At 44.0% G+C, this 21,132-nt stretch overlaps 1 protein-coding gene across 1 annotated transcript in view; it reads right to left on the bottom strand.

Annotated features, from left to right (window-relative positions):
* Window positions 1-21,132, bottom strand: part of LOC126252363 (regulating synaptic membrane exocytosis protein 2-like) — a 307,507-nt gene that overhangs the window by 128,539 nt on the left and 157,836 nt on the right. Inside the window, exons 5-6 of the mRNA XM_049953255.1 lie at window positions 15,709-15,888; window positions 1,336-1,396 (exon numbers count right to left, since the gene is read on the bottom strand). Coding sequence (XP_049809212.1) covers window positions 1,336-1,396; window positions 15,709-15,888 — 241 coding nt within the window. The remainder of the gene's footprint in view (window positions 1-1,335; window positions 1,397-15,708; window positions 15,889-21,132) is intronic.

Here is a 21,132-nt window from a genome sequence, read left to right as displayed (position 1 = left end):
TTTGGGTGTTGGGCGACCATCGTCGCTATCGAGGATAGTTTTAGGGCTATCCAGTATTGGGACAGTATTCTCCAGCACACTGTGCAACCCCTTAGCCAACATTTGGACAATGCATCCGTCTTACAAGACGATAATATACGAGTAAATCACGCTGAACTCATGGTGGTCTTTTGTTATGCAAGAGATAAAAGCATCCGAAGTGAATGGCCTGTTTTACTTTCTGGCATGAGCCTAGTTGAGCATGCTCGAGACTGGTTTATACTTGCAGTACAATATTGCAGGAATGCCCCTCACAAATCGTATTATCTCAGAAAAACGCCGTCGCGGAGTCGAAGAGGCTTGAGCAACTACGTCTCGAGCACGTTTAGGAGCAGATTTTTGTTTCACAGATGTGCACTTTCTGGTAGAATGTCTTCTTTTACTGTTTTTTTTTCACGACCATTTTTTAATTCCGTGAAGCTTGTTCTTTAATTCCCTGTCAACTCCTAACATCTACTCCATCGATCTTAAAGTCTAAAGTTTACACACATTTACAGATTTTGAGATAGTGGAAAACTTTGTCAGAGTATCCAGAATGAGATTTTCACTCTGCAGCGGAGTGTGCGCTGATATGAAACTTTCTGGCAGATTAAAACTGTGTGCCCGACTGAGACTCGAACTCGGGACCTTTGCCTTTCGCGGGCAAGTGCTCTACCATCTGAGCTACCGAAGCACGACTCACGCCCGGTACTCACAGCTTTACTTCTGCCAGTATCTCGTCTCCTACCTTTCAAACTTTACAGAAGCTCACCTGCGAACCATGCAGAACTAGCACTCCTGAAAGAAAGGATATTGCGGAGACATGGCTTAGCCACAGCCTGGGGGATGTTTCCAGAATGAGATTTTCACTCTGCAGCGGAGTGTGCCCTGATATGAAACTTTCTGGCAGATTAAAACTGTGTTCCCGACCGAGACTCGAACTCGGGACCTTTGCCTTTCGCGGGCAAGTGCTCTACCATCTGAGCTACCGAAGCACGACTCAAGCGCGGTACTCACAGCTTTACTTCTGCCAGTATCTCGTCTCCTACCTTGCAAACTTTACAGAAGCTCTCCTGCGAACCATGCAGAACTAGCACTCCTGAAAGAAAGGTGCATGGTTCGCAGGAGAGCTTCTGTAAAGTTTGGAAGGTAGGAGACGAGATACTGGCAGAAGTAAAGCTGTGAGTACCGGGCGTGAGTCGTGCTTCGGTAGCTCAGATGGTAGAGCACTTGCCCGCGAAAGGCAAAGGTCCCGAGTTCGAGTCTCGGTCGGGCACACAGTTTTAATCTGCCAGGAAGTTTGTTAGAGTAGTTTACAACTGGTGATCGTCGCCGGCTTAACGCTCAAGCAACGCAAGCTGACATCTGAGGCACCGAGCTCAAAGGTGCCACACCTGTAAGATTTCTATGTTGGATGTATCACAGTTAACAGCAACCGCCTGGCGTGTCTAGTGGAGGGAGGTGCTAGGGGCGTCGAATGTAAAATTTATATACAGTGTGTATCCTTGGCATTTACGGGGGCGTACTGAAAAGAAAAGTCTCCGAATCATTTGAGAACTCATATAGCTTCCCAAATAAAACAGACGTTGTTAGCATTCTACATATTTATCCCTCATGTATACATATGTGCATCCCTCTACCGTCAGAGGGCTCCGAACTGTGGCGTGTAACATGCCGGTGTGTAACGTGGCTACGTCAGTGTGTTAGAAAGCGTGCTGTAATCGAGTTTCGAGGTCGAAGAGATCATCCGGGAGGGAAGAAGAGATTAGTCTTTAACGTCCCGCCGACAACGTTATGACAAGAGATGGAAAGAGCTCGTCCATACATGTAGTACTCTCTCCGTCACCACCGAGCGAGGTGGCGCAGTGGTTAGCACACTGGACTCGCATTCGGGAGGACGACGGTTCAATCCCGTCTCCAGCCATTCTGATTTAGGTTTTCCGTGATTTCCCTAAATCGCTTCAGGCAAATGCCGGGATGGTTCCTTTGAAAGGGCACGGCCGATTTCCTTCCCAATCCTTCCCTAACCCGAGCATGAGCTCCGTCTCTAATGACCTCGTTGTCGACGGGACGTTAAACACTAACCACCACCACCACCATCTCCGTCACCATGTCAATGTTAGACCACAGTCGGGCGCTGCGACTTCTGCAACTATCCGACGTCTTGGGTTCACTGTCATCAGTCTTCTTCCATAAAGTCCTTATTTGGCCCATCCGATTTTCATGTGTTTCCAAATCTTCGAGGATTTCACTTTGATAGCGATGAAGAGGTGCAACTGAGTTGAGGTCCTGTCAGTAAACTCAAACATTGTACATTGACGGTATCCATAAATTGGTTTCGCTTTGCGAGAAATGTGTCCTTCGTCCGGGAGTCTGAGAAATAAATATGTAGACACGAGGACCAAAGATATAGAATGTTAATAACGTCTGTGTTATTTAAAAAGCTTTAAGAGTTTTCACATAGCAAATTCGGATTATTTTTCACCTACCGCCCCCTCCCCCCTCCCCCCACCACCACCCTGCCGCCGCTCTTGTATATATTCCTTTATCTTGGGGTGCAGTGTACGAGGAGAATAAACGCTGCCACATCAAGAACCTGTGACTCAGAAGATTTTCTGAGTATTCAACCGTTGGAAGCTATATACAAAGGCAGTCACTAGCCTTAAAACCCACGGAAAGTAGATTACAAAAAATGAACCTATTTAGGGCTTTAGACAGTTTTATCAAAGATTACATAAGTATGGAAATAAACGCGAATAATAACCTAGGGACCCGTCTCTGTTGGCTGGGATTCAAATATTGGTTCTTCATAGTAGCAGCTGCGCGCTTTTCAAGGGCACCGTCTCGATTAGTGACTCTGTATTTAGGGCTTGGGAGAGCATCGTTATAGCCACTTACGATCATTAGTATTCTATTTACGTATATCAATAACATTTGGGTCAGGGCCTTTTGTTATGACAGAAACTAATTTTACTATGGTTGTGGTGTTTAGATAATATTATGATACATGATAAATCAACAGGAAAGATTCTGGCCGTTGTATTCCCAAGTACTGGAGGATAGAAAGACGTGTTGTCGTTTAGTAGTGCGATCATATTTGTTTGAAAGACATAAAATGATTTAACGTGGATTAAAAATCATTCGTAGTTAGGAAACGCATTTGAAAACAATGTGTTCCTAGATGACATGATGCTACCATAAGGCACCAGTAAGGAACGAAGTGTGATTGCTTTGGAAACAGTTGAATAACTAACTAGCTAGCTAGATTTGCAAATTGGTACTTCATCTTCTGCTGCCTTTTGCCTTTCTTCTACGGGTTCTACGTTGTTACATGGGTTGAAACAATGTTAGTGGTACCAGGTGGCCAAGAGTTGATATGGATCTGCAAAACAAAATTACCTAACAGGATTCAGAAAGAGATTACGTTGGCTGATCGTAGTATGAAAAAGTGCAGATCCATCTTTGTATTTGCTTTTTCGAGCTTGGTTATGAACGTCAAGCTGATTTTCCTGGCGCTGTTGGAGATGGAATAACAGAGAATTACTGTGAAAGTGGTTCGACGAACCCTCTGCCAGGCCTTAAGTGTGATTTGCAGAGTACCGATCTAGATGTAGTGAACCAGTGCACGTTGTGCAAACACAATAAGGGTGATCACACAGATCATCTAATGTGAACTGGCGAAAGAAGCATACACCGTGCAAAAATGGCAACAGATGGAAAAGAGACAATCCTCATGGTTCATGGGCGCCTCCATATCGAGCAGACGAGAGGCGAAATTATGGAGGACGTGATGTTTACAGACGAGAGACAGCCAATGTCATATAAACATGCGATCCAGATTCACGTAGGAATCTGTGTGAAAAGGGCGAAGGGGTAAATATGAGGTGAGCGAAGACAGTGGCCAAGACTCTGACTTTGCCGTGAGATGGAATTCAACCCTAGGAGCCTTCGTTGTACATTTAAAGTCTTACTTAAACTGTAGTTATTTTAGTTCCACGAATTAAGTAAGCACGAGGTGTTTTAGGCGCTGGAAATACGATAAGATTAATTACGAGTAACAGGAACTTGGACTACATGTGTGCACAGGATAACCGCATGAATTGTATTGAATAATAAGACGCCTTGAAAACCGTAGAGCGCTATGAGATGAAGCAGGTTTGTTGAAGATAATGAAATTATCATAAAGAAAGGAAGGATATCACACAGGAGCAAGTTTACAAGTCATAAATTCATTACATCTATTGTGGAGCATACATAATGAGGAAAATAATACACAATAACGTTGTTGAGATTGAGCCCTCAGGAGTCACAAAACGAAAGGCAGGCTACACACGTTATATCTCAAGAAATTCATCGAATATGCCGTGTTAGTGAACAAATAACCAGTTTCGCAGCCGCAGTCGTGTGTACAAGAAAAAGATTTGGAGGAGCTGTTATAAATTGCATTGGACGCCGTTCAGGTAAGGTTTAAACCATTGAGACGGTACTGGAAGATGAAAATGATGAAAGCATTGGATGGAATGTTGGATACGTTTACGTTATAACAGTCCTTTGCTTGTTATACTTTAGATATTAAATGCGAGAAGCACTGAGCGGTGATTACGGGTAATGATCGAGGACCGAGCCTCTTATGTTTTGCCGTATGGCTGATGGAGTGCCGAGCCTATGAGGCTTTTTTAAAATTTTGTTTCAGTATGTCGTGGCGTGAGGCACTGAGCGGTGATACAGGAATGGATATATTACGAACAAGCCACGTCAAGTACAGATACTTGAGTCCGATCAACCAAAGACGTAGGATTTGTTTGCGAATTTTGTATATACTGTTCACAGGAAATGCGACTGTCATCCGGAAAAAGTCCGTTACTGTGATGTTAAAAATAATTTACAGCAAGACAAACATCACCCATGGATGTAATGACTGGGTGAGGAGTATTGTAACTTAAAAATAGAAGAAATGTGAGAGCACAAATCCAGGTACGGAAACTAGTCTACGTAAATATTATTTTACTGTTGTAATGAACACCATGATAGAATGTTTTGTGTTTTCTTACGCTGGCAGCCATATGGTATGATCGAGTGTATTACATGTATTTCAGAACAGTAATCTGAGCTGCAGAATGACTAATTTTTTTCACTATTTGAGGATTGTAAGGAGAAGGAAGTATCTGAAAGAGGGAAGAGAACCCATCATGATAGCAATAAAGGAGCATGTTAGCACACGCTACCGGCGCAGTAGTGAGCTGTAGGGCGCGCCAATAAACAAAACAATGTGAATGCTTCACTAAGCAGAGAAGATTCCATTTAGTATCTGTGGACATCTCAAGAAATGATACCCAGAGTCGCATGTGATCTATATTAACGGCATGCCCACTAACTATTAACCAGCTGACATGTACTAATTTGTCGACTGTGTTCCAATGATTAGAAATGAGGAACTGTGATAGTTTAACTGATACATCATTATCATCTGAAAAGTCTTCTTAACATGTTAATTATTAAATTATCGTTCATTTGTTAAGAGGCCCTGTAGCCTGAGCTTAGTATTTTCATTTTCTAGGGTCCTTGGAACCCAGGCAGATTTGTAACTTAATGAGTTTATCTGATGGATTTACTTTTTAGTTTCTTGAAGGCCAAAGGACCACAACATTCTGTTACTTACTCACTACCTGAGGTCAGTTAGCCATAAATCTTGACGGCACAAGTGTTAATAGTAGTTGTATTAAACAAGGATATTGCATGTAATAGCTATTACGTCAATATTACTTCCTTATGTCTAATATTAACGCTGTTTGGGGGCAATGCGATTGACATGAACAATACAAGCTGCACAGAATAGTGAGGCGGACACCTGACTACAGAGACATCTGTCTGGGGAAGCACTACTGAGATGAGGAGGCGGCTTCCGAAGAGTGATTCCTGTCGACGAGGCGCCAGCTTCAACCCCCCCCCCCCCCCCCCCCCCCCGCCTCCCGCGGCTGGAACCTACTTTCGTGGTGGAGGGTATACCTGTACCCGCTGCCTCTCCAGGCCAGCGGAGTACCCATGCCTGACGGGTTCATAGCCCTGGGCGACCCCACACCACTCACTGAGGGACGCCACCACAGGAGATTATAGTCTGCTGACCGGCTTTAGAAGCAGTGATGTCGCCGACAGTCTGATCAAAGATCAGAGCTGCTGAGGACAGCTAATCCACATCTACGGCATTAATTATCGGGAGGACAGTAAATCGACCTGAATCATTAGTGAACCTGTGTGGGACGTCTGCACAAGGAACTGTCTGTGAACTCATAATTATTTTGTCCACTAAGTCGTGCTATGAACTCTTGCTTGGTTATCCAATTAACTTTAAGTCAGCTGATTCAGACGCAGTCATAACGAAATTGCAGAAAACGTCATATTTCTTCGTTGATTGTGTGACAGAATGAGCATCATTATGGTACTCTCCACAACTTTGTGAGACTATGGCATAATCTTTTACTGTTGCTCACTAATTGAAGACTGGTCAGACATTAGAGCAGGAAGCTCGTGAACTTTATTATAATGGACACAGCATATTATGTGGGAAGGAACGAATTGTTGTCACCAACGGGCTAGGGGCATGAACTTTTATGATACCCTGACCGTTAACTACGATGGAGTAGCCCATCTGTTACTTGGACAAGCTACTTGTGAATAAGTGTACTTGTGTATTTTCACCTAGTCATCTTGACACCAGGCTAATCTTCTCGACCTACGGCCTGAAACTCCTCAGCTGATGAGCATGTAAAGCAAAAAGTAAGAATAACGCCCACAGCACAGCAAAAATGTCTTTGATAAACTTGTGCTACAGATTAATCTCAGCGCAATTTCATCAGCATCCATTTTAAAGACGAGGAGGAGCTAATGTTACATGACAGTTTATCCCCAAACAATCACAACACCAACTTTATATTGTTATATGTACATTACAACATTCAATATGCCAATCCTTTATCGCTGCATGACAACTTCAGACGATATTCACTACTGCCAATGACTGCACAGCTAATTACTTCTTCTCTTCCTTTCCTCTTATTACGGTGAGCGAGATCTTGTCATTTTCTGCAGCCTTGCGAGCTCTTTCTAGCTGGCTTGAGACATGTACAAGTTAACTTAAAAGGACCTTAGAGTCATAAACTTGTTCGTTCCTGAAAGCAGCCCTCTCAGGAAGGTAGAGGACAAAGAATTCACTACGCCCCATCTGCGCAAAGCAGGTGTGTTGTGGTGACTTGCGCGCAATAAGACTACATACTACGAGACACTAGATGGAATCCTTTTTGGAAAGATAACATCTGAAGTCAGTTGTAGCACTCATAACAGGAAAGTGTGGGATCGATCGTTTTTCTACGGCTATTCCAAGAAAGAATGTTCATTTAAATCTATGAAACAGGGACTACGATCGGCTAACAATAATTATTTCTGTAGAAGGTGCCTTTTTCCCGTGTGTGTCTATGTGAAAATCCTTTGATTGGCCTGCTTTAGCAATCTGTCATGGAGAGAGGGAGATATTCTGTCTTCCTACCCGCATCAGGCCATCATTGGTTAACCAGACAAAATCAGAGAGAACAGCAGCAATTTGTAAAACTTATTTATAGCTTTATTATTGGTTGAAACTTCTGCTGCAGGTCTGCTGCAGCTGGTCGGCGAGATTCCTACGCTGGCAGAACCTGCTCAGTTTCGGAGCGTTAAATGATAGGACACTCGCTGCCGGGGCAGCTAGGAGTAGATACTTGCTGCCGGGGGGTCTAGGAGTAGAGATCTGCGGCTGAGTTATTGCAGAGAGGGATGTCTCCATCTTAAGGCAGAGTACAGAGGGGAGCTGGACTCAGAATTTCCAGCCGTTACTGCGGTCGTCGTCCGCATTAACAACATATTAGAGTGGTAAAAACGATCCGGCAATGCAGTCACTGAAGAGAGGCGGACGTGAGGCAACTTAAATTACATCAGGTTTTTATTGGCAATTTTAACGTTCGCAGCCAGCTAGTTGCTTCCATAATGCACTTTGGCGATTTTACTGCTTTTCGTACTTGATTTTCCCTATTCTTCCTTTAAACTAGCCGGCCGGTGTGGCCGTGCGGTTCTAGGCGCTTCAGTCTGGAACCGCGTGACCGCTACGGTCGCAGGTTCGAATCCTGTCTCGGGCATGGATGTGTGTGATGTCCTTAGGTTAGTTAGGTTTAAGTAGTTCCAAGTTCTAGGGGACTGATGACCACAGATGTTAAGTCCCATAGTGCTCAGAGCCATTTGAACCATTTGCCTTTAAACTACCAACCACTTTCACAGTCATTGATCGTGTCCACGATACTGTGTATTGTGTATTAAACCGGGAACCTAGAAACGATGGAGAGGCTTCATCCCGCCGTAGCCCCTATTGGTTCACAACTCCACAACAGGCCACAGAAGTCCACCCACCCCACCGCCACCCCACACCCGAACACAGGGTTATTCCGCGGCTCGGTCCCCAGTGGACCTCCCCCTCCCCTCCTGGAACGTCTCATAACAGACGAGTATACCTCAAATGTTTGCGTGGTAGAGTAATTATGGTGCACGAGTATGTGGAGACAGTGTTTGCACAGCAATCGCCGACGTAGTCTAACTGAGACGGAATAAGGGAAACCAGCCTGCATTCGCCGAGTTAGATGGAAAACCGCCTTAAAAACCATCCACAGGCTGGCCGGCACACCGGACCTCGACACTAATCCGCCAGGCGGATTCGTGCCAGGGACCGGCACGCCTTCCCGCTCGCGGGAAGTAGCGCGTTAGATCGCGCGGCTAGCCGGGCGGGTTGTCCACGATATAGTTTCATGTTATGCTTTCATGTGTACACCCAACAGCGGCCAAGGCTATATTTCATGATTACGATTCTTTTGTCTACTTATTAAATGTTTACATACTTAATTCAAGGGGTAATTCATTTCTTTGATGTCTTTTTTGTAGTGAGATGAGCCTCATCATTAATATATACTTGTGTGGTGTGGTGCCTGCACTTACATCCTCAAGTGGGGCACTCTAGCAGTTCTCCTTCAATAAAAAAATTTTGGTTGCGTAACAGTTAATCTTACATTCCTTTTGGTGTTATGGGGACCTTTCCTTTCTTGTAGGTCACTGGAGGTCGGACTTGCAGCCACATGGGGGTGTGCAAAACAGCTCAAACGACTCCTCTCAATATCAGAACTTTTTGTGAAAGGAACGAATCAACAATGCATGTTCAGAACCGCCCCACCAAAGAAAATTTTTGGAAGTGGTGGATGTCACCATGTCAATTTCGTCAATGGTTGAAACCTCGTTTTATTGAGCGATTGCTCCGAGGAGAACAATAAATGAAGGAAATCGACAAACTTACTGTTTAAAAAGAAACAAACTGAATTTCTGTTCTGTCAGTTCTTGTTTATTTCGAACCGACTTTTCGGCTTATTGGGGCATCGTTAAGAAACGACGGACTTGCGTCCACAAGAGAAGCTATTGTGTAGGGAACACAAAATTGGAAACAAAGATATTTTCAATGTGTATACAACCTCTGATCGTGACATTAGGTGAGAAATATCGAACCAACCGTTCATCACTCTGTTATGGAGCAAGCATGTTAAATTGCAGTATTAGATTACATTTGTCAATATGGATGTATCAAACACAGGACATATCCAAAACACATTATTAAAAATATATAACTTGCGTAAACAAATACTAATATAACAAAAAACAATTTGTTTTTCAACCTTAAGCATGAAGCTGTTTTATCAATAATTGACGGAATAATCCGTGAATACGAAAAATAACAAATATTTATCGAAAAGTAAAGCTCGGAAGATTAGTACCTGACCTCCGGATGACAATCAGTTAATCGAATATAGGAACGATTTGGGATTGGGCAGGGAAGTTGTAATAAATCATTAGTACCATTTCTAAGGAACTGTCCCGGAAATAACCTTATTTTATTTAGGAAAACTACAGAAAATCTCATTACGGATGGTTGGATACGTAATTGAATTCCACTTCTGTCGAATGCGAGGTCAGTGCCTTAACCATTGCAACATATCGCTCGGAATTATTTATTTGGGGAGTGAGAATTATTTTGCCTAAATTTATGGTTTACTAGTACATAATTCCTGAGTAAAATTTTGGGGGCTACCTCAAGATTGCACTCGCAACTCTCAATTCTGAAATATCTTAATAAACACTACAAAGACTGCAGTCTAAAGTCTATTGTAGCGATAAACGAAAATGCATACAATATTTATCCGTAACAGGGCAGCGATAAAACTACGACATACTCTCCTTCACTTACACTCCTGGAAATTGAAATAAGAACACCGTGAATTCATTGTCCCAGGAAAGGGAAACTTTATTGACACATTCCTGGGGTCAGATACATCACATGATCACACTGACAGAACCACAGGCACATAGACACAGGCAACAGAGCATGCACAATGTCGGCACTAGTACAGTGTATATCCACCTTTCGCAGCAATGGAGGCTGCTATTCTCCCATGGAGACGATCGTAGAGATGCTGGATGTAGTCCTGTGGAACGGCTTGCCATGCCATTTCCACCTGGCGCCTCAGTTGGACCAGCGTTCGTGCTGGACGTGCAGACCGCGTGAGACGACGCTTCATCCAGTCCCAAAAATGCTCAATGGGGGACAGATCCGGAGATCTTGCTGGCCAGGGTAGTTGACTTACACCTTCTAGAGCACGTTGGGTGGCACGGGATACATGCGGACGTGCATTGTCCTGTTGGAACAGCAAGTTCCCTTGCCGGTCTAGGAATGGTAGAACGATGGGTTCGATGACGGTTTGGATGTACCGTGCACTATTCAGTGTCCCCTCGACGATCACCAGTGGTGTACGGCCAGTGTAGGAGATCGCTCCCCACACCATGATGCCGGGTGTTGGCCCTGTGTGCCTCGGTCGTATGCAGTCCTGATTGTGGCGCTCACCTGCACGGCGCCAAACACGCATACGACCATCATTGGCACCATGGCAGAAGCGACTCTCATCGCTGAAGACGACACGTCTCCATTCTTCCCTCCATTCACGCCTGTCGCGACACCACTGGAGGCGGGCTGCACGATGTTGGGGCGTGAGCGGAAGACGGCCTAACGGTGTGCGGGACCGTAGCCCAGCTTTATGGAGACGGTTGCGAATGGTCCTCGCCGATACCCCAGGAGCAACAGTGTCCATAATTTGCTGGGAAGTGGCGGTGCGGTCCCCTACGGCACTGCGTAGGATCCTACGGTCTTGGCGTGCATCCGTGCGTCGCTGCGGTCCGGTCCCAGGTCGACGGGCACGTGCACCTTCCGCCGACCACTGGCGACAACATCGATGTACTGTGGAGACCTCACGCCCCACGTGTTGAGCAATTCGGCGGTACGTCCACCCGGCCTCCCGCATGCCCACTATACGCCCTCGCTCAAAGTCCGTCAACTGCACATACGGTTCACGTCCACGCTGTCGCGGCATGCTACCAGTGTTAAAGACTGCGATGGAGCTCCGTATGCCACGGCAAACTGGCTGACACTGACGGCGGCGGTGCACAAATGCTGCGCAGCTAGCGCCATTCGACGGCCAACACCGCGGTTCCTGGTGTGTCCGCTGTGCCGTGCGTGTGATCATTGCTTGTACAGCCCTCTCGCAGTGTCCGGAGCAAGTATGGTGGGTCTGACACACCGGTGTCAATGTGTTCTTTTTTCCATTTCCAGGAGTGTATTTAGTCCCGTTGTACAGCATTACAACTAACACCTAAGTACTATTGTTTATCTGGGCACTGAATACAAAGTTGACAAGTAAATCGAATGACGTAACTACGAAGTGGAAAAAGATTTACTTTGGATATGGGAAGTAACGAAAATAGACACCTTTTTGGTTTCAGCGGCACTGTAGCATTTTATTACCACAATATATCGGTTTGATTTGAATAACCCAAAGAAAAAATGCAATTCATTTCTGTCCTTTTCCCAGAACTTGTTGTTCAGAATAGTGGGCCATCACTATTATGAAATGAAGAAAGATTAGACTTCAACATTCGCGGCTGATTAAGTTACAGTAACACAAGATCGAATTAGGGTGTGTTCGGGGAGGAAATCGGTGTGACGGTACGTCACATAAATGGACATTTGGAGAAAAGGAGAAAAAGGTTTTTGCTTGTGTCACGTGTGAATTATAAATTATTTCAAGACTGTGTACGTGTGCGCGATGTATAAGAAAGGTTAAAAAAGTTAAATAATACCACCAAAAACCACAAACAGCGATGTGATATATATATAAAAAGAGAACATTCTTTTGCCGGCCTTGGTGGCCGAGCGGTTCTAGGTGCTCAGTCCGGAACCGCGCGACTGCTACGGTCGCATATTCGAATCCTGCTTCGGGCATGGATGTGTGTGATGTCCTTAGCTTAGTTAGGTTTAAGTAGTTCTAAGTTCTAGGGGACTGATGACCACAGATGTTAACTCCCATAGTGCTCAGAGTCATTTGAACCATTTGAAGAACATTCTTTTTATCTGTGTAATGAAAATGAATATGATCAGAGACTATTGGTTTATTGTTTCGTCTAGAGGTAGGCCGCCATTGTAGCTGGATAATAATTAATAGGTAGGCCGCCATTGTAGAGCAGGATAATAATGAATGTAAGTTTTTCTGTATTTTTGCAAAATATAATAGAAATTGTTATTAGAATGTGTGTATTATTGACTTAGTTGTCACCTCTCATGATCGCAACCATTAATTCTCATTAACCAAGCTTTTACAGAACTTCGTAGTGCAGGGAGCTCATCTCCCCTAGTAGGATTTAGTCAGCCATTACGCTGACTGTATTATTTCATTAAAATTTCATGTCATAATATTAAATGTAAATGCGAGAGACTTCTCAATTTTGATCTTTCATTAATTTCAAAGTTAAAAAGCGTAGTAATAAATTTCATTTTAAAAAAATCCACAGCACTGAATGAATTCAGTATGTTTCATTTTGGCCGCCTAACGGCAGACGAGATTGACTCCAGTTTTGACTTGCAAATAATGAACAAGAAATATTGAAAATCATTACACCCAATAAGCTCCGCAATATCTCAGTTAATCTTTTTGAAATTTGGTACATAAATAACCAGTAGCCCCTGAGAACCATATTAATAATTACAGTTTGCGTAATAACACGAATATTTTATTTTCTAAATAGCAGCGCTCACGCAAACTATTTATTAGAAGGCGGTGAGTCGCGCGCTGTGTTTAAAAAATATTATATCGTACGTACTTCGGGGCAGCCGATGTCCGTACGAGTGTTATCGCGGCATAAGTTAATTAAAAGTCTCATGCTAGCCCACAATATTTAATGCCACCCCAACCAAAATCACAAAATATAGTTATAAAAATAAAAATATACAACTATCCCCTGATAAAGTGGACCAAAATCACAAAATATAGTTATAAAAATAAAAATATACAACTATCCCCTGATAAAGTGGACACACACACATATACACTTATTCCGTGATAAGTGGCGCCCAACGTGTGGCAAACTGTCTGGTATCGCGTATGCTTTTTCAAACGAACCATTTCGACATTTGGGTCAAGCGACTTTAGGCAATCACGGAAAACCAAAATAGGACGGGATTTTGGATTCCTGTCATCCCGTATACGAGTGAAGTGCCGTATCACTGCGCTGCATCAACGAATGTCACTGTGTGCACCAGGGCCAGCCACGGCGTGTCGAACACCACGCGTGCAGGGTGTGCTGGCTGGCCAGGGCCCGGGCTGTCAACTGGCTTTGCTCGGTCCTTATTGCAAGTACACGGAACAGCGCGACATTTCATTTAGCATTGCAGTGCGGCATTTTTCGGTCGGCGAAACTGTCTGTCGTGCTGTCAGCGCTGTTTAACCTTCGCTATTTGTTCGTGGTATGAAGGCCGTTCACAGGTCCAGTAATTGTTTGCACAAAAAAGAGGCAGTCCAGTGATCTATTTCCGCAATCCTTTGAAATGAATAGGAATGACAGAAGAGAGGAATTAGCACTCTAAGTTAGCATACGCGACACGTACTGCGTATTTGCTATGAAACGACAATTCAATACCATGTTGTTGTTGTTGTGGTCTTCAGTCCTGAGACTGGTTTGATGCAGAAAGAATTTAAATATTTAGTTGACAGTGAAAGAGCAAAAAATTAGTCATCGACAGAAAGGATTCATTGTTCTATACATTAAAAAGCACTCTGTGCTTAATTTGCAGGCATGAAGAAAGTGAGAGGGCGAATAGTAAAATTTCTGAAGTGCCATGCATTATTGCATTGTCAGTTGCAATAATTTTCAATGGAACTGAATGAAGAGAACTGCGATTTCATAGAATACTGCAAAGTACTTCGGTCAAATGAAGGGGCATGCTCGGAACGATTTTTCGATTCAAAAGTCTTTCGATTTAAAACTATCTATTATTGAATTTGTGCCGGCCGGTGTGGCCGTGCGGTTCTAGGCGCTTCAGTCTGGTACCGCGTGACCGCTACGGTCGCAGGTTCGAATCCTGCCTCGGGCATGGATGTGTGTGATGTCCTTAGGTTAGTTAGGTTTAAGTAGTTCTAAGTTCTAGGGGACACGTTTCGATCCCTGAGTCAACAGATGGGGACGTTTGCAAGACAACAACCATCTGCACGAACAGTTCGACGACGTTTACAGCAGCATGGACTATCAGCTCGGAGACCATGGCTGCGTTTCCCCTTGACGCTGCATCCCAGACAGGAGCGCCTACGATGGTGTACTCAACGACGAACCTGGGTGCACGAATGGCAAAACGTCATTTTTTCGGATGAATCCAGGTTCTGTTTACAGCATCATGATGGTCGCATCCGTGTTTAGCGACATCGAGGTGAACGCACATCGGAAGCATGTATTCCTCATCGCTCTACTGGCGTATCACCCGGCCTGATCGTATGGGGTGCCATTGGTTACACGCCTCGGTCACCTCTTGTTCGCACTGACGGCACATTGAACAGTGGACGTTACATTACAGATGTGTTACGACCGTGGCTCTACCCTTCATTCGATCCCTGCGAAACCCTACATTTCAGCAGGATAATGCACGACCGCATGTTGCAGGTCCTGTACGTGCCTTTCTGAATACAGAAAATGTTCGACTGCTGCCATGGCCAGCACATTCTTCAGGTCTTCCACCAATTGAAAACGTTTGGTTAATGGTGGCCGAGCAACTGGCTCGTCACAATACGCCAGTCATTACTCTTGATGAACTGTGGTATCGTGTTGAAGCTGCATGGGCAGCTGTACCTGTCCACGCCATCCAAGCTCTGTTTGACTCAATGTCCAGGCGTACCGCGGCCGTTATTACGGCCAGAGGTGGTTGTTCTGGGTACTGATTTCTCAGGATCTATGCACCCAAATTGCGTGAAAATGTGTCAGTTCAAGTATAATATTTTTGTCCAATGAATACCCGTTTATCATCTGTATTTCTTCTTGGTGTAGCAATTTTAATGGCCAGTAGTGTATATAGCGATTGTTAGTGACGTCAGAAGTAGAACCCAGTTTTCTAAAATTAACTTAACTGCATACAGAAACCCTAAAGACTAACATATTTTGGTGTGAGTTTGGCTTTAATATTCTACATTCAGGAGCCCGTGGGGACTTACGAAACCCCGTGAGCGTATTTAATTTGGAGACCTGGGTTTGCTGCCTGCATACGGGATTTCCATTAGGTGTGGAGCGGACGGCGAACAGGGCGTGTCGTCGTTCCGGCGGCGCGCTCTGACGCACGAGGAGCGTCACGCACCGCACGCAGAGCGACGACCGACACGGCTGCACGCTCCGCGGCAGTAGTGGGCAAGCGGTCCGCTTCCGCTCCCTGCTCACAGACACTGCTGCCTGCCGGGTCGCGCTTTTTGTACTGCATCAGGCAGGACAGTAGAATTACTTCGAAAGCAGCGTGAGACTGGAAACTGTGTAGTGTGTAGCACTTTTGGCACGCTTGTCACAAAACTGACGACGAGGAAGAATCAGCTCGAAAGCCATCGTTCTGCGTCCGTTTTCGCCTTTGTTAATGAACTGAAATACTTTTCGAAGGTCTACAGTGTAGTTCGCGCCGAAGTATAACACGTAATGGCCGCGTCGTGTTCAAGCATCTTCTACAGTTTCTGACATAAGTAGATTACTGACGACTTCACCGGCACAGCGATCATATCCCGGAACGTTTAAAGAAAATATTTATTTATGTGACAAACAATTTTAACGTTTTACCACTACTAAGTACAGTGTACGTGTTAAAAGTTACAGCTTGATACGAGAGAGATCTTAATGTAGCAGTTACAGCCAAAGCCCTCAGGCATTTGGAACACGTATTTTCCTGAACCATTCTCTGTAAGTTTGTGAGAGACAATGATTTGACTGGGTCTGTTGTGTAATTGCATCGTATTACTGGCCCTCATTATCTAGATTTTCTTGAAAACGAGCTTCCAGCATTATTAGAAGTGGTTACTGTGGCTCAAGAGTGGGTATGTTCTTCTTGCGTGACAGGGTCCTTGGAGATTCTATTCGTCAGGTGACGGATCATTTAAACCTAAATTTCCCTAAAAGTTGGATCGGCAGAAATAGTTACATTTCTTTGTCACTGAGGTCCCCGGACCATATTCCGATCGTTCGGACTATGACTGGTGACGTTCTCACAAAAGAACACCTAAACGACGCCAGAACGTGTCCTTACCAACAGACTTCGAAAGTATGTTTGAAACTAATTATTTGCCCTTGTTTGACATTTTATTTGAATATTTATTTGTGTTACAGTCTACTAGGTGTATCTCTGTAACCAATAAAAATTGTATACATATTGTATGCAATGTTTTATTCGAATTAGTCTACACTTCCATATCCTAAAATATTTACTGTTCTTCCTGAAACAACCTTTCTAGGAGGCGCAACATGAGCAGGAAAACTTGTAATAGTGAACATACATGTTTTCAATAAAGTAATTCCACACTACATGATTCTAAACCTCATTTCTTAAAATGAGTCGTCAACAACACGATTAAATATAAGCAGCAGAAGATACCGTAACTTGCACAATTAAAATAAAACAATTTTGCGTGTGTAATCGAGTCATGATTTAAAAAAATCCGACGATCACGTATTACAAACTGCCTTCATCTTGGAGAGAATGTATTGATAATGCATTGAGACTGGCTCTTGTAGTCGAAGCCTAAAACGTTTATGAATTCAGACGAAGTATATTCAGGCTAAGAAATCATACTTTTTTAAATCATACTTTATGCAAGCTGATACTCCATATTTACATCCGTCCATCCAAGTTTAGTTCTACGTGGTTTTCCGTAATCAGAAGGCAAATTCCGAGACAGTTTCTTCTGTTTCCTTCCCATTACTTGTCCAGTAGGTCCTAATATGAATGCAGTAAGAGTTTATAGTGAATAAAGTGGACTACGGACGTTTTCGTTTCGTCGGAGATTTGTGATTAGAGCAGGTAACAGAACGGTTAATATAAGTGATATTCAACCTTTGCCATGCATGGAACTGTGATATGTCGAGTACCTGCTCAGAATTAGATTTACAAAAATGTCTTATAAATACTCATTTTTGCAGTTGAAGACTGGAGGCAAAATTGAATGTAGAGGGGGAACTGGAAGGAGGTGGACGTCTGGCTGCGAAACATTAGACAGAGAACGGGACTGCATGATGTTCAACCACTGGCTTGCCGCGGACATTGAACATCATTGAAAATATGAAACATTAGACAGAAAACGGCACTACATGATGTTCAACCACTGACTTGAAGCGAAGACATTGAAAATATGATCCGAAACAATTGTTTAATTAATATGCGTTTAAAAATAAAGATACATATCAACTAGGCGGCCGTACATACAGCCGTCAATATTTACGCGTTTGATACGCAGTTTTGAAACAAGTAATACTACAGCTCTGCTAGATAATACACTGCACAACAAAAGCCGGTAATTGTCTCCCATTGCAACGCTTAAGTTTGAAATTTGGCCCAAAGGTGCCTACAACTTACTTTGTAATGGTGCAAACGCGTGGCGATCTGTAACGCCACCCTCGGCTCAGCGACGCTTCAAACAGTAAGGTGTCGACAAATGCAGAAAAAAGGCCGCAGCTCAGAAGGTCATGTTAGCTTTAAGGTGAGTTAATGTTGTCGCATTGGCACCAAATTTCACTACATTTCTGCACGATGCCACCGCGGCCGAGTCACGCGATGGGAAGGTCGTTACACCCCTCTTGCTCACATTCACCTCTTCTTTTACAGCCTCTGCGATGGCGGTCAGAACCACGACACCCAACTCTGAAATCACGCAGGTTTCTTATGAATAGCCGATAGAAACACTTCAGACGCACAGCCGCTCAGAATCGACACAAAAAGGCCTCAGGAGTGGTGGTGGTGGTGGTTAGTGTTTAACGTCCCGTCGACAACGAGGTCATTAGAGACGGAGCGCAAGCTCGGGTGAGGGAAGGATGGGGAAGGAAATCGGCCGTGCCCTTTCAAAGGAACCATCCCGGCATTTGCCTGAAGCGATTTAGGGAAATCACGGAAAACCTAAATCAGGATGGCCGGAGACGGGATTGAACCGTCGTCCTCCCGAATGCGAGTCCAGTGTGCTAACCACTGCGCCACCTCGCTCGGTACCCTCAGGAGTGGTATAAGTGGTCTATCCCTTCCCTTGGGGCGTTGATTCCCACACATTTCGCTTTCGAAAACGACAGTTTGTAGTGCGATAAGCAATAGGACGACGTTATTGACAATGTTCGACATTGCTGCCATCCTCTGGGCCTATCAACCGTATTCTAAAGTCATCATGGATCTGCAGTCCCATTGAAAGTAGTGTAGTGCGACCGCAATTTTTGGTCTGGTATACAGGGTAGAAACACTAGCTACCGTTCAAAACCATCAAACTAAAACTGAATGTAATCCGAAACAGCAAAAGAGTTTTATATTTTTTCAGCGCTTGTGTTTCAAGACTTTCAGTGGTCTGTCGTGGGGGAGGAGGAGGGGGGTGCTGTATTAACATATGCTCGAATAAAATGACTAAGAGTCCCTCTAAGACTCCCAGATCGGCAACACCGTTGGTAATACCCACGTACCTTTGTTAGGCATCTTAGAAATATATCCCTCACGAAATTCGACACCGATGCAGTCCCATAGCTGTTCATAAAGCCTGAGGTCTAGGCAGCCCCTTCAGCAACCCTTACGACGGGTCTGCCTACCATTAGGCGCTAGAGCAGCCGTGAGACTAAACTGGTGTCGGAGTTTCCGACAGGTACACATTTAAAGTGCTCAACGAAGGTGTGTGGGTGACACCGAGGGTGTTGCTAAATAAGGCGTGTCTGAGCTGGACTCATTGCTAGTTCGTTCACGCACATGGTAATGTTGCGAGGCTCACGTGAAGAAAACATATAATTATGTTATTTAATAAAATATTGATCATTTTTATTTATTTAAAATGCTGTAGGAGGCAGCTGTACAACTACAGAATAAATGTACATCAACATGTACAAACGTATATTTATCAACATGTTATGGGGCTCACATGAAGAAAGCTTAACTGTACGTTACTTTTTAAAACAATATTCACCGTTTTTATTCCTTCAGAATATTGTAGGAGGTACATATATGAAGAAAGACGAAATGCACACCAGCATGTTAACTCTGGTTTGTGAAAAAATAAAATATCGGTTAAATAAATTTTTCATTGGACGATATCTGGCTTGTTAGCAGTCTTTTGTCTTTGTTATGTAGAATTCCTGTGCACTCGTAAAGTTCTCGACGCCAGTGGACAAAATACTGCAAAAGTAATTTAGTTGTGATACATATTTACATATAGTTAGTTAACTAATTTCTAATTAACTGAAAATCTGTTTTGCGGCTGGTCTCGGCGGAGTGTTTGTTCTTAGGATAATTTAAGTTAAGTAGTGTGTAAGCTTAGGGACTGATGACCTTAGCAGTTAAGTCCCCTAAGATTTCACACAGATTTTTTGGAAAATCTGTTTAAGTGACACAGTTCCATAAGGCACATCATAACACATTCGTAGCAAATACAACACAGAATTATGAACATTACGATGAAAGAAACGATAAGAACAGTAAGACTGGCAGGGGCTATAAGGCGGCTAAAAGAGTTAGCATCTGGCACTATGGACACTGTGCCACGTCGCTTTAATGGGCGATTGAAAGATAATATAGATGTCCAAGAAATATCAGTGTGGTGAAAAGCCACAGCCTTCAAGAGTCAGTCCAACTTAAACACATCTCAGCATTTCTAGAGGAATAAACACGAAAACAAATCCCCAAACCCAATGTATAAGCAGTTCCTATAAGGAGATGAATGTCTATACTGCACAGACGTTCTATTGTGAAGTAGTCTTTCTGTAGTAGTACGGCGTCCTTCTGTCATGGACCAAACATCACTTTCTATTTGTGTCGAAAATTACGGTAATTTAAAGAAAAATATTATTGTATTCGTGAATTGTCTCATAACCAGAATGGCCGAGCGGTCTGAGGCGCTGCAGTCATGGACTGTGCGGCTGGTCCCGGCGGAGGTTCGAGTCCTCCCTCGGGCATGGGTGCGTGTGCTTGCCCTTAGGATAATTTAGCTTAAGCAGTGTGTAAGCTTAGGGACAGATGCCCTTAGCAGTTAAGTCCCATAAGATTTCACACACATTTGAACATAACCAGAATGAAATTTTCACTCTGCAGTGGTGTGTGCGCTGATGTGAAACTTCCTGGCGGATTAAAACTGTGTGACGGACCGAGACTCGAACTCGGGACTTTTGTCTTTCACGCGAAACTTTGGAAGATATGAGATGAGGTAGTGGCGGAAGTGAAGCTGTGAGGGGGGGTTGTGTGTCGAGCTTGGGTAGCTCCGTCGGTAGAGCACTTGCCCGCGAAAGGTAAAGGTTCCGATTTCGAGTCTCGGTCCGGCACACAGTTTCAATCCGCCAGGATCTCTCATAACATTTACACGGGGATGATCTCCAGAGGAGTCTGCACTTGATGGTAATCCTCCAGCCTGATGTCACTTTTGAAGCAACAGATCTTCTTACTAACTGGAAGTAAACTGAAAGTGTCTTTCCTCGCTACTACAAATC

Source organism: Schistocerca nitens, chromosome 4 (assembly GCF_023898315.1).
Source record: "Schistocerca nitens isolate TAMUIC-IGC-003100 chromosome 4, iqSchNite1.1, whole genome shotgun sequence".
Lineage (NCBI taxonomy): Eukaryota > Metazoa > Arthropoda > Insecta > Orthoptera > Acrididae > Schistocerca > Schistocerca nitens.
This window is presented reverse-complemented; position numbering and strand designations above follow the sequence as displayed.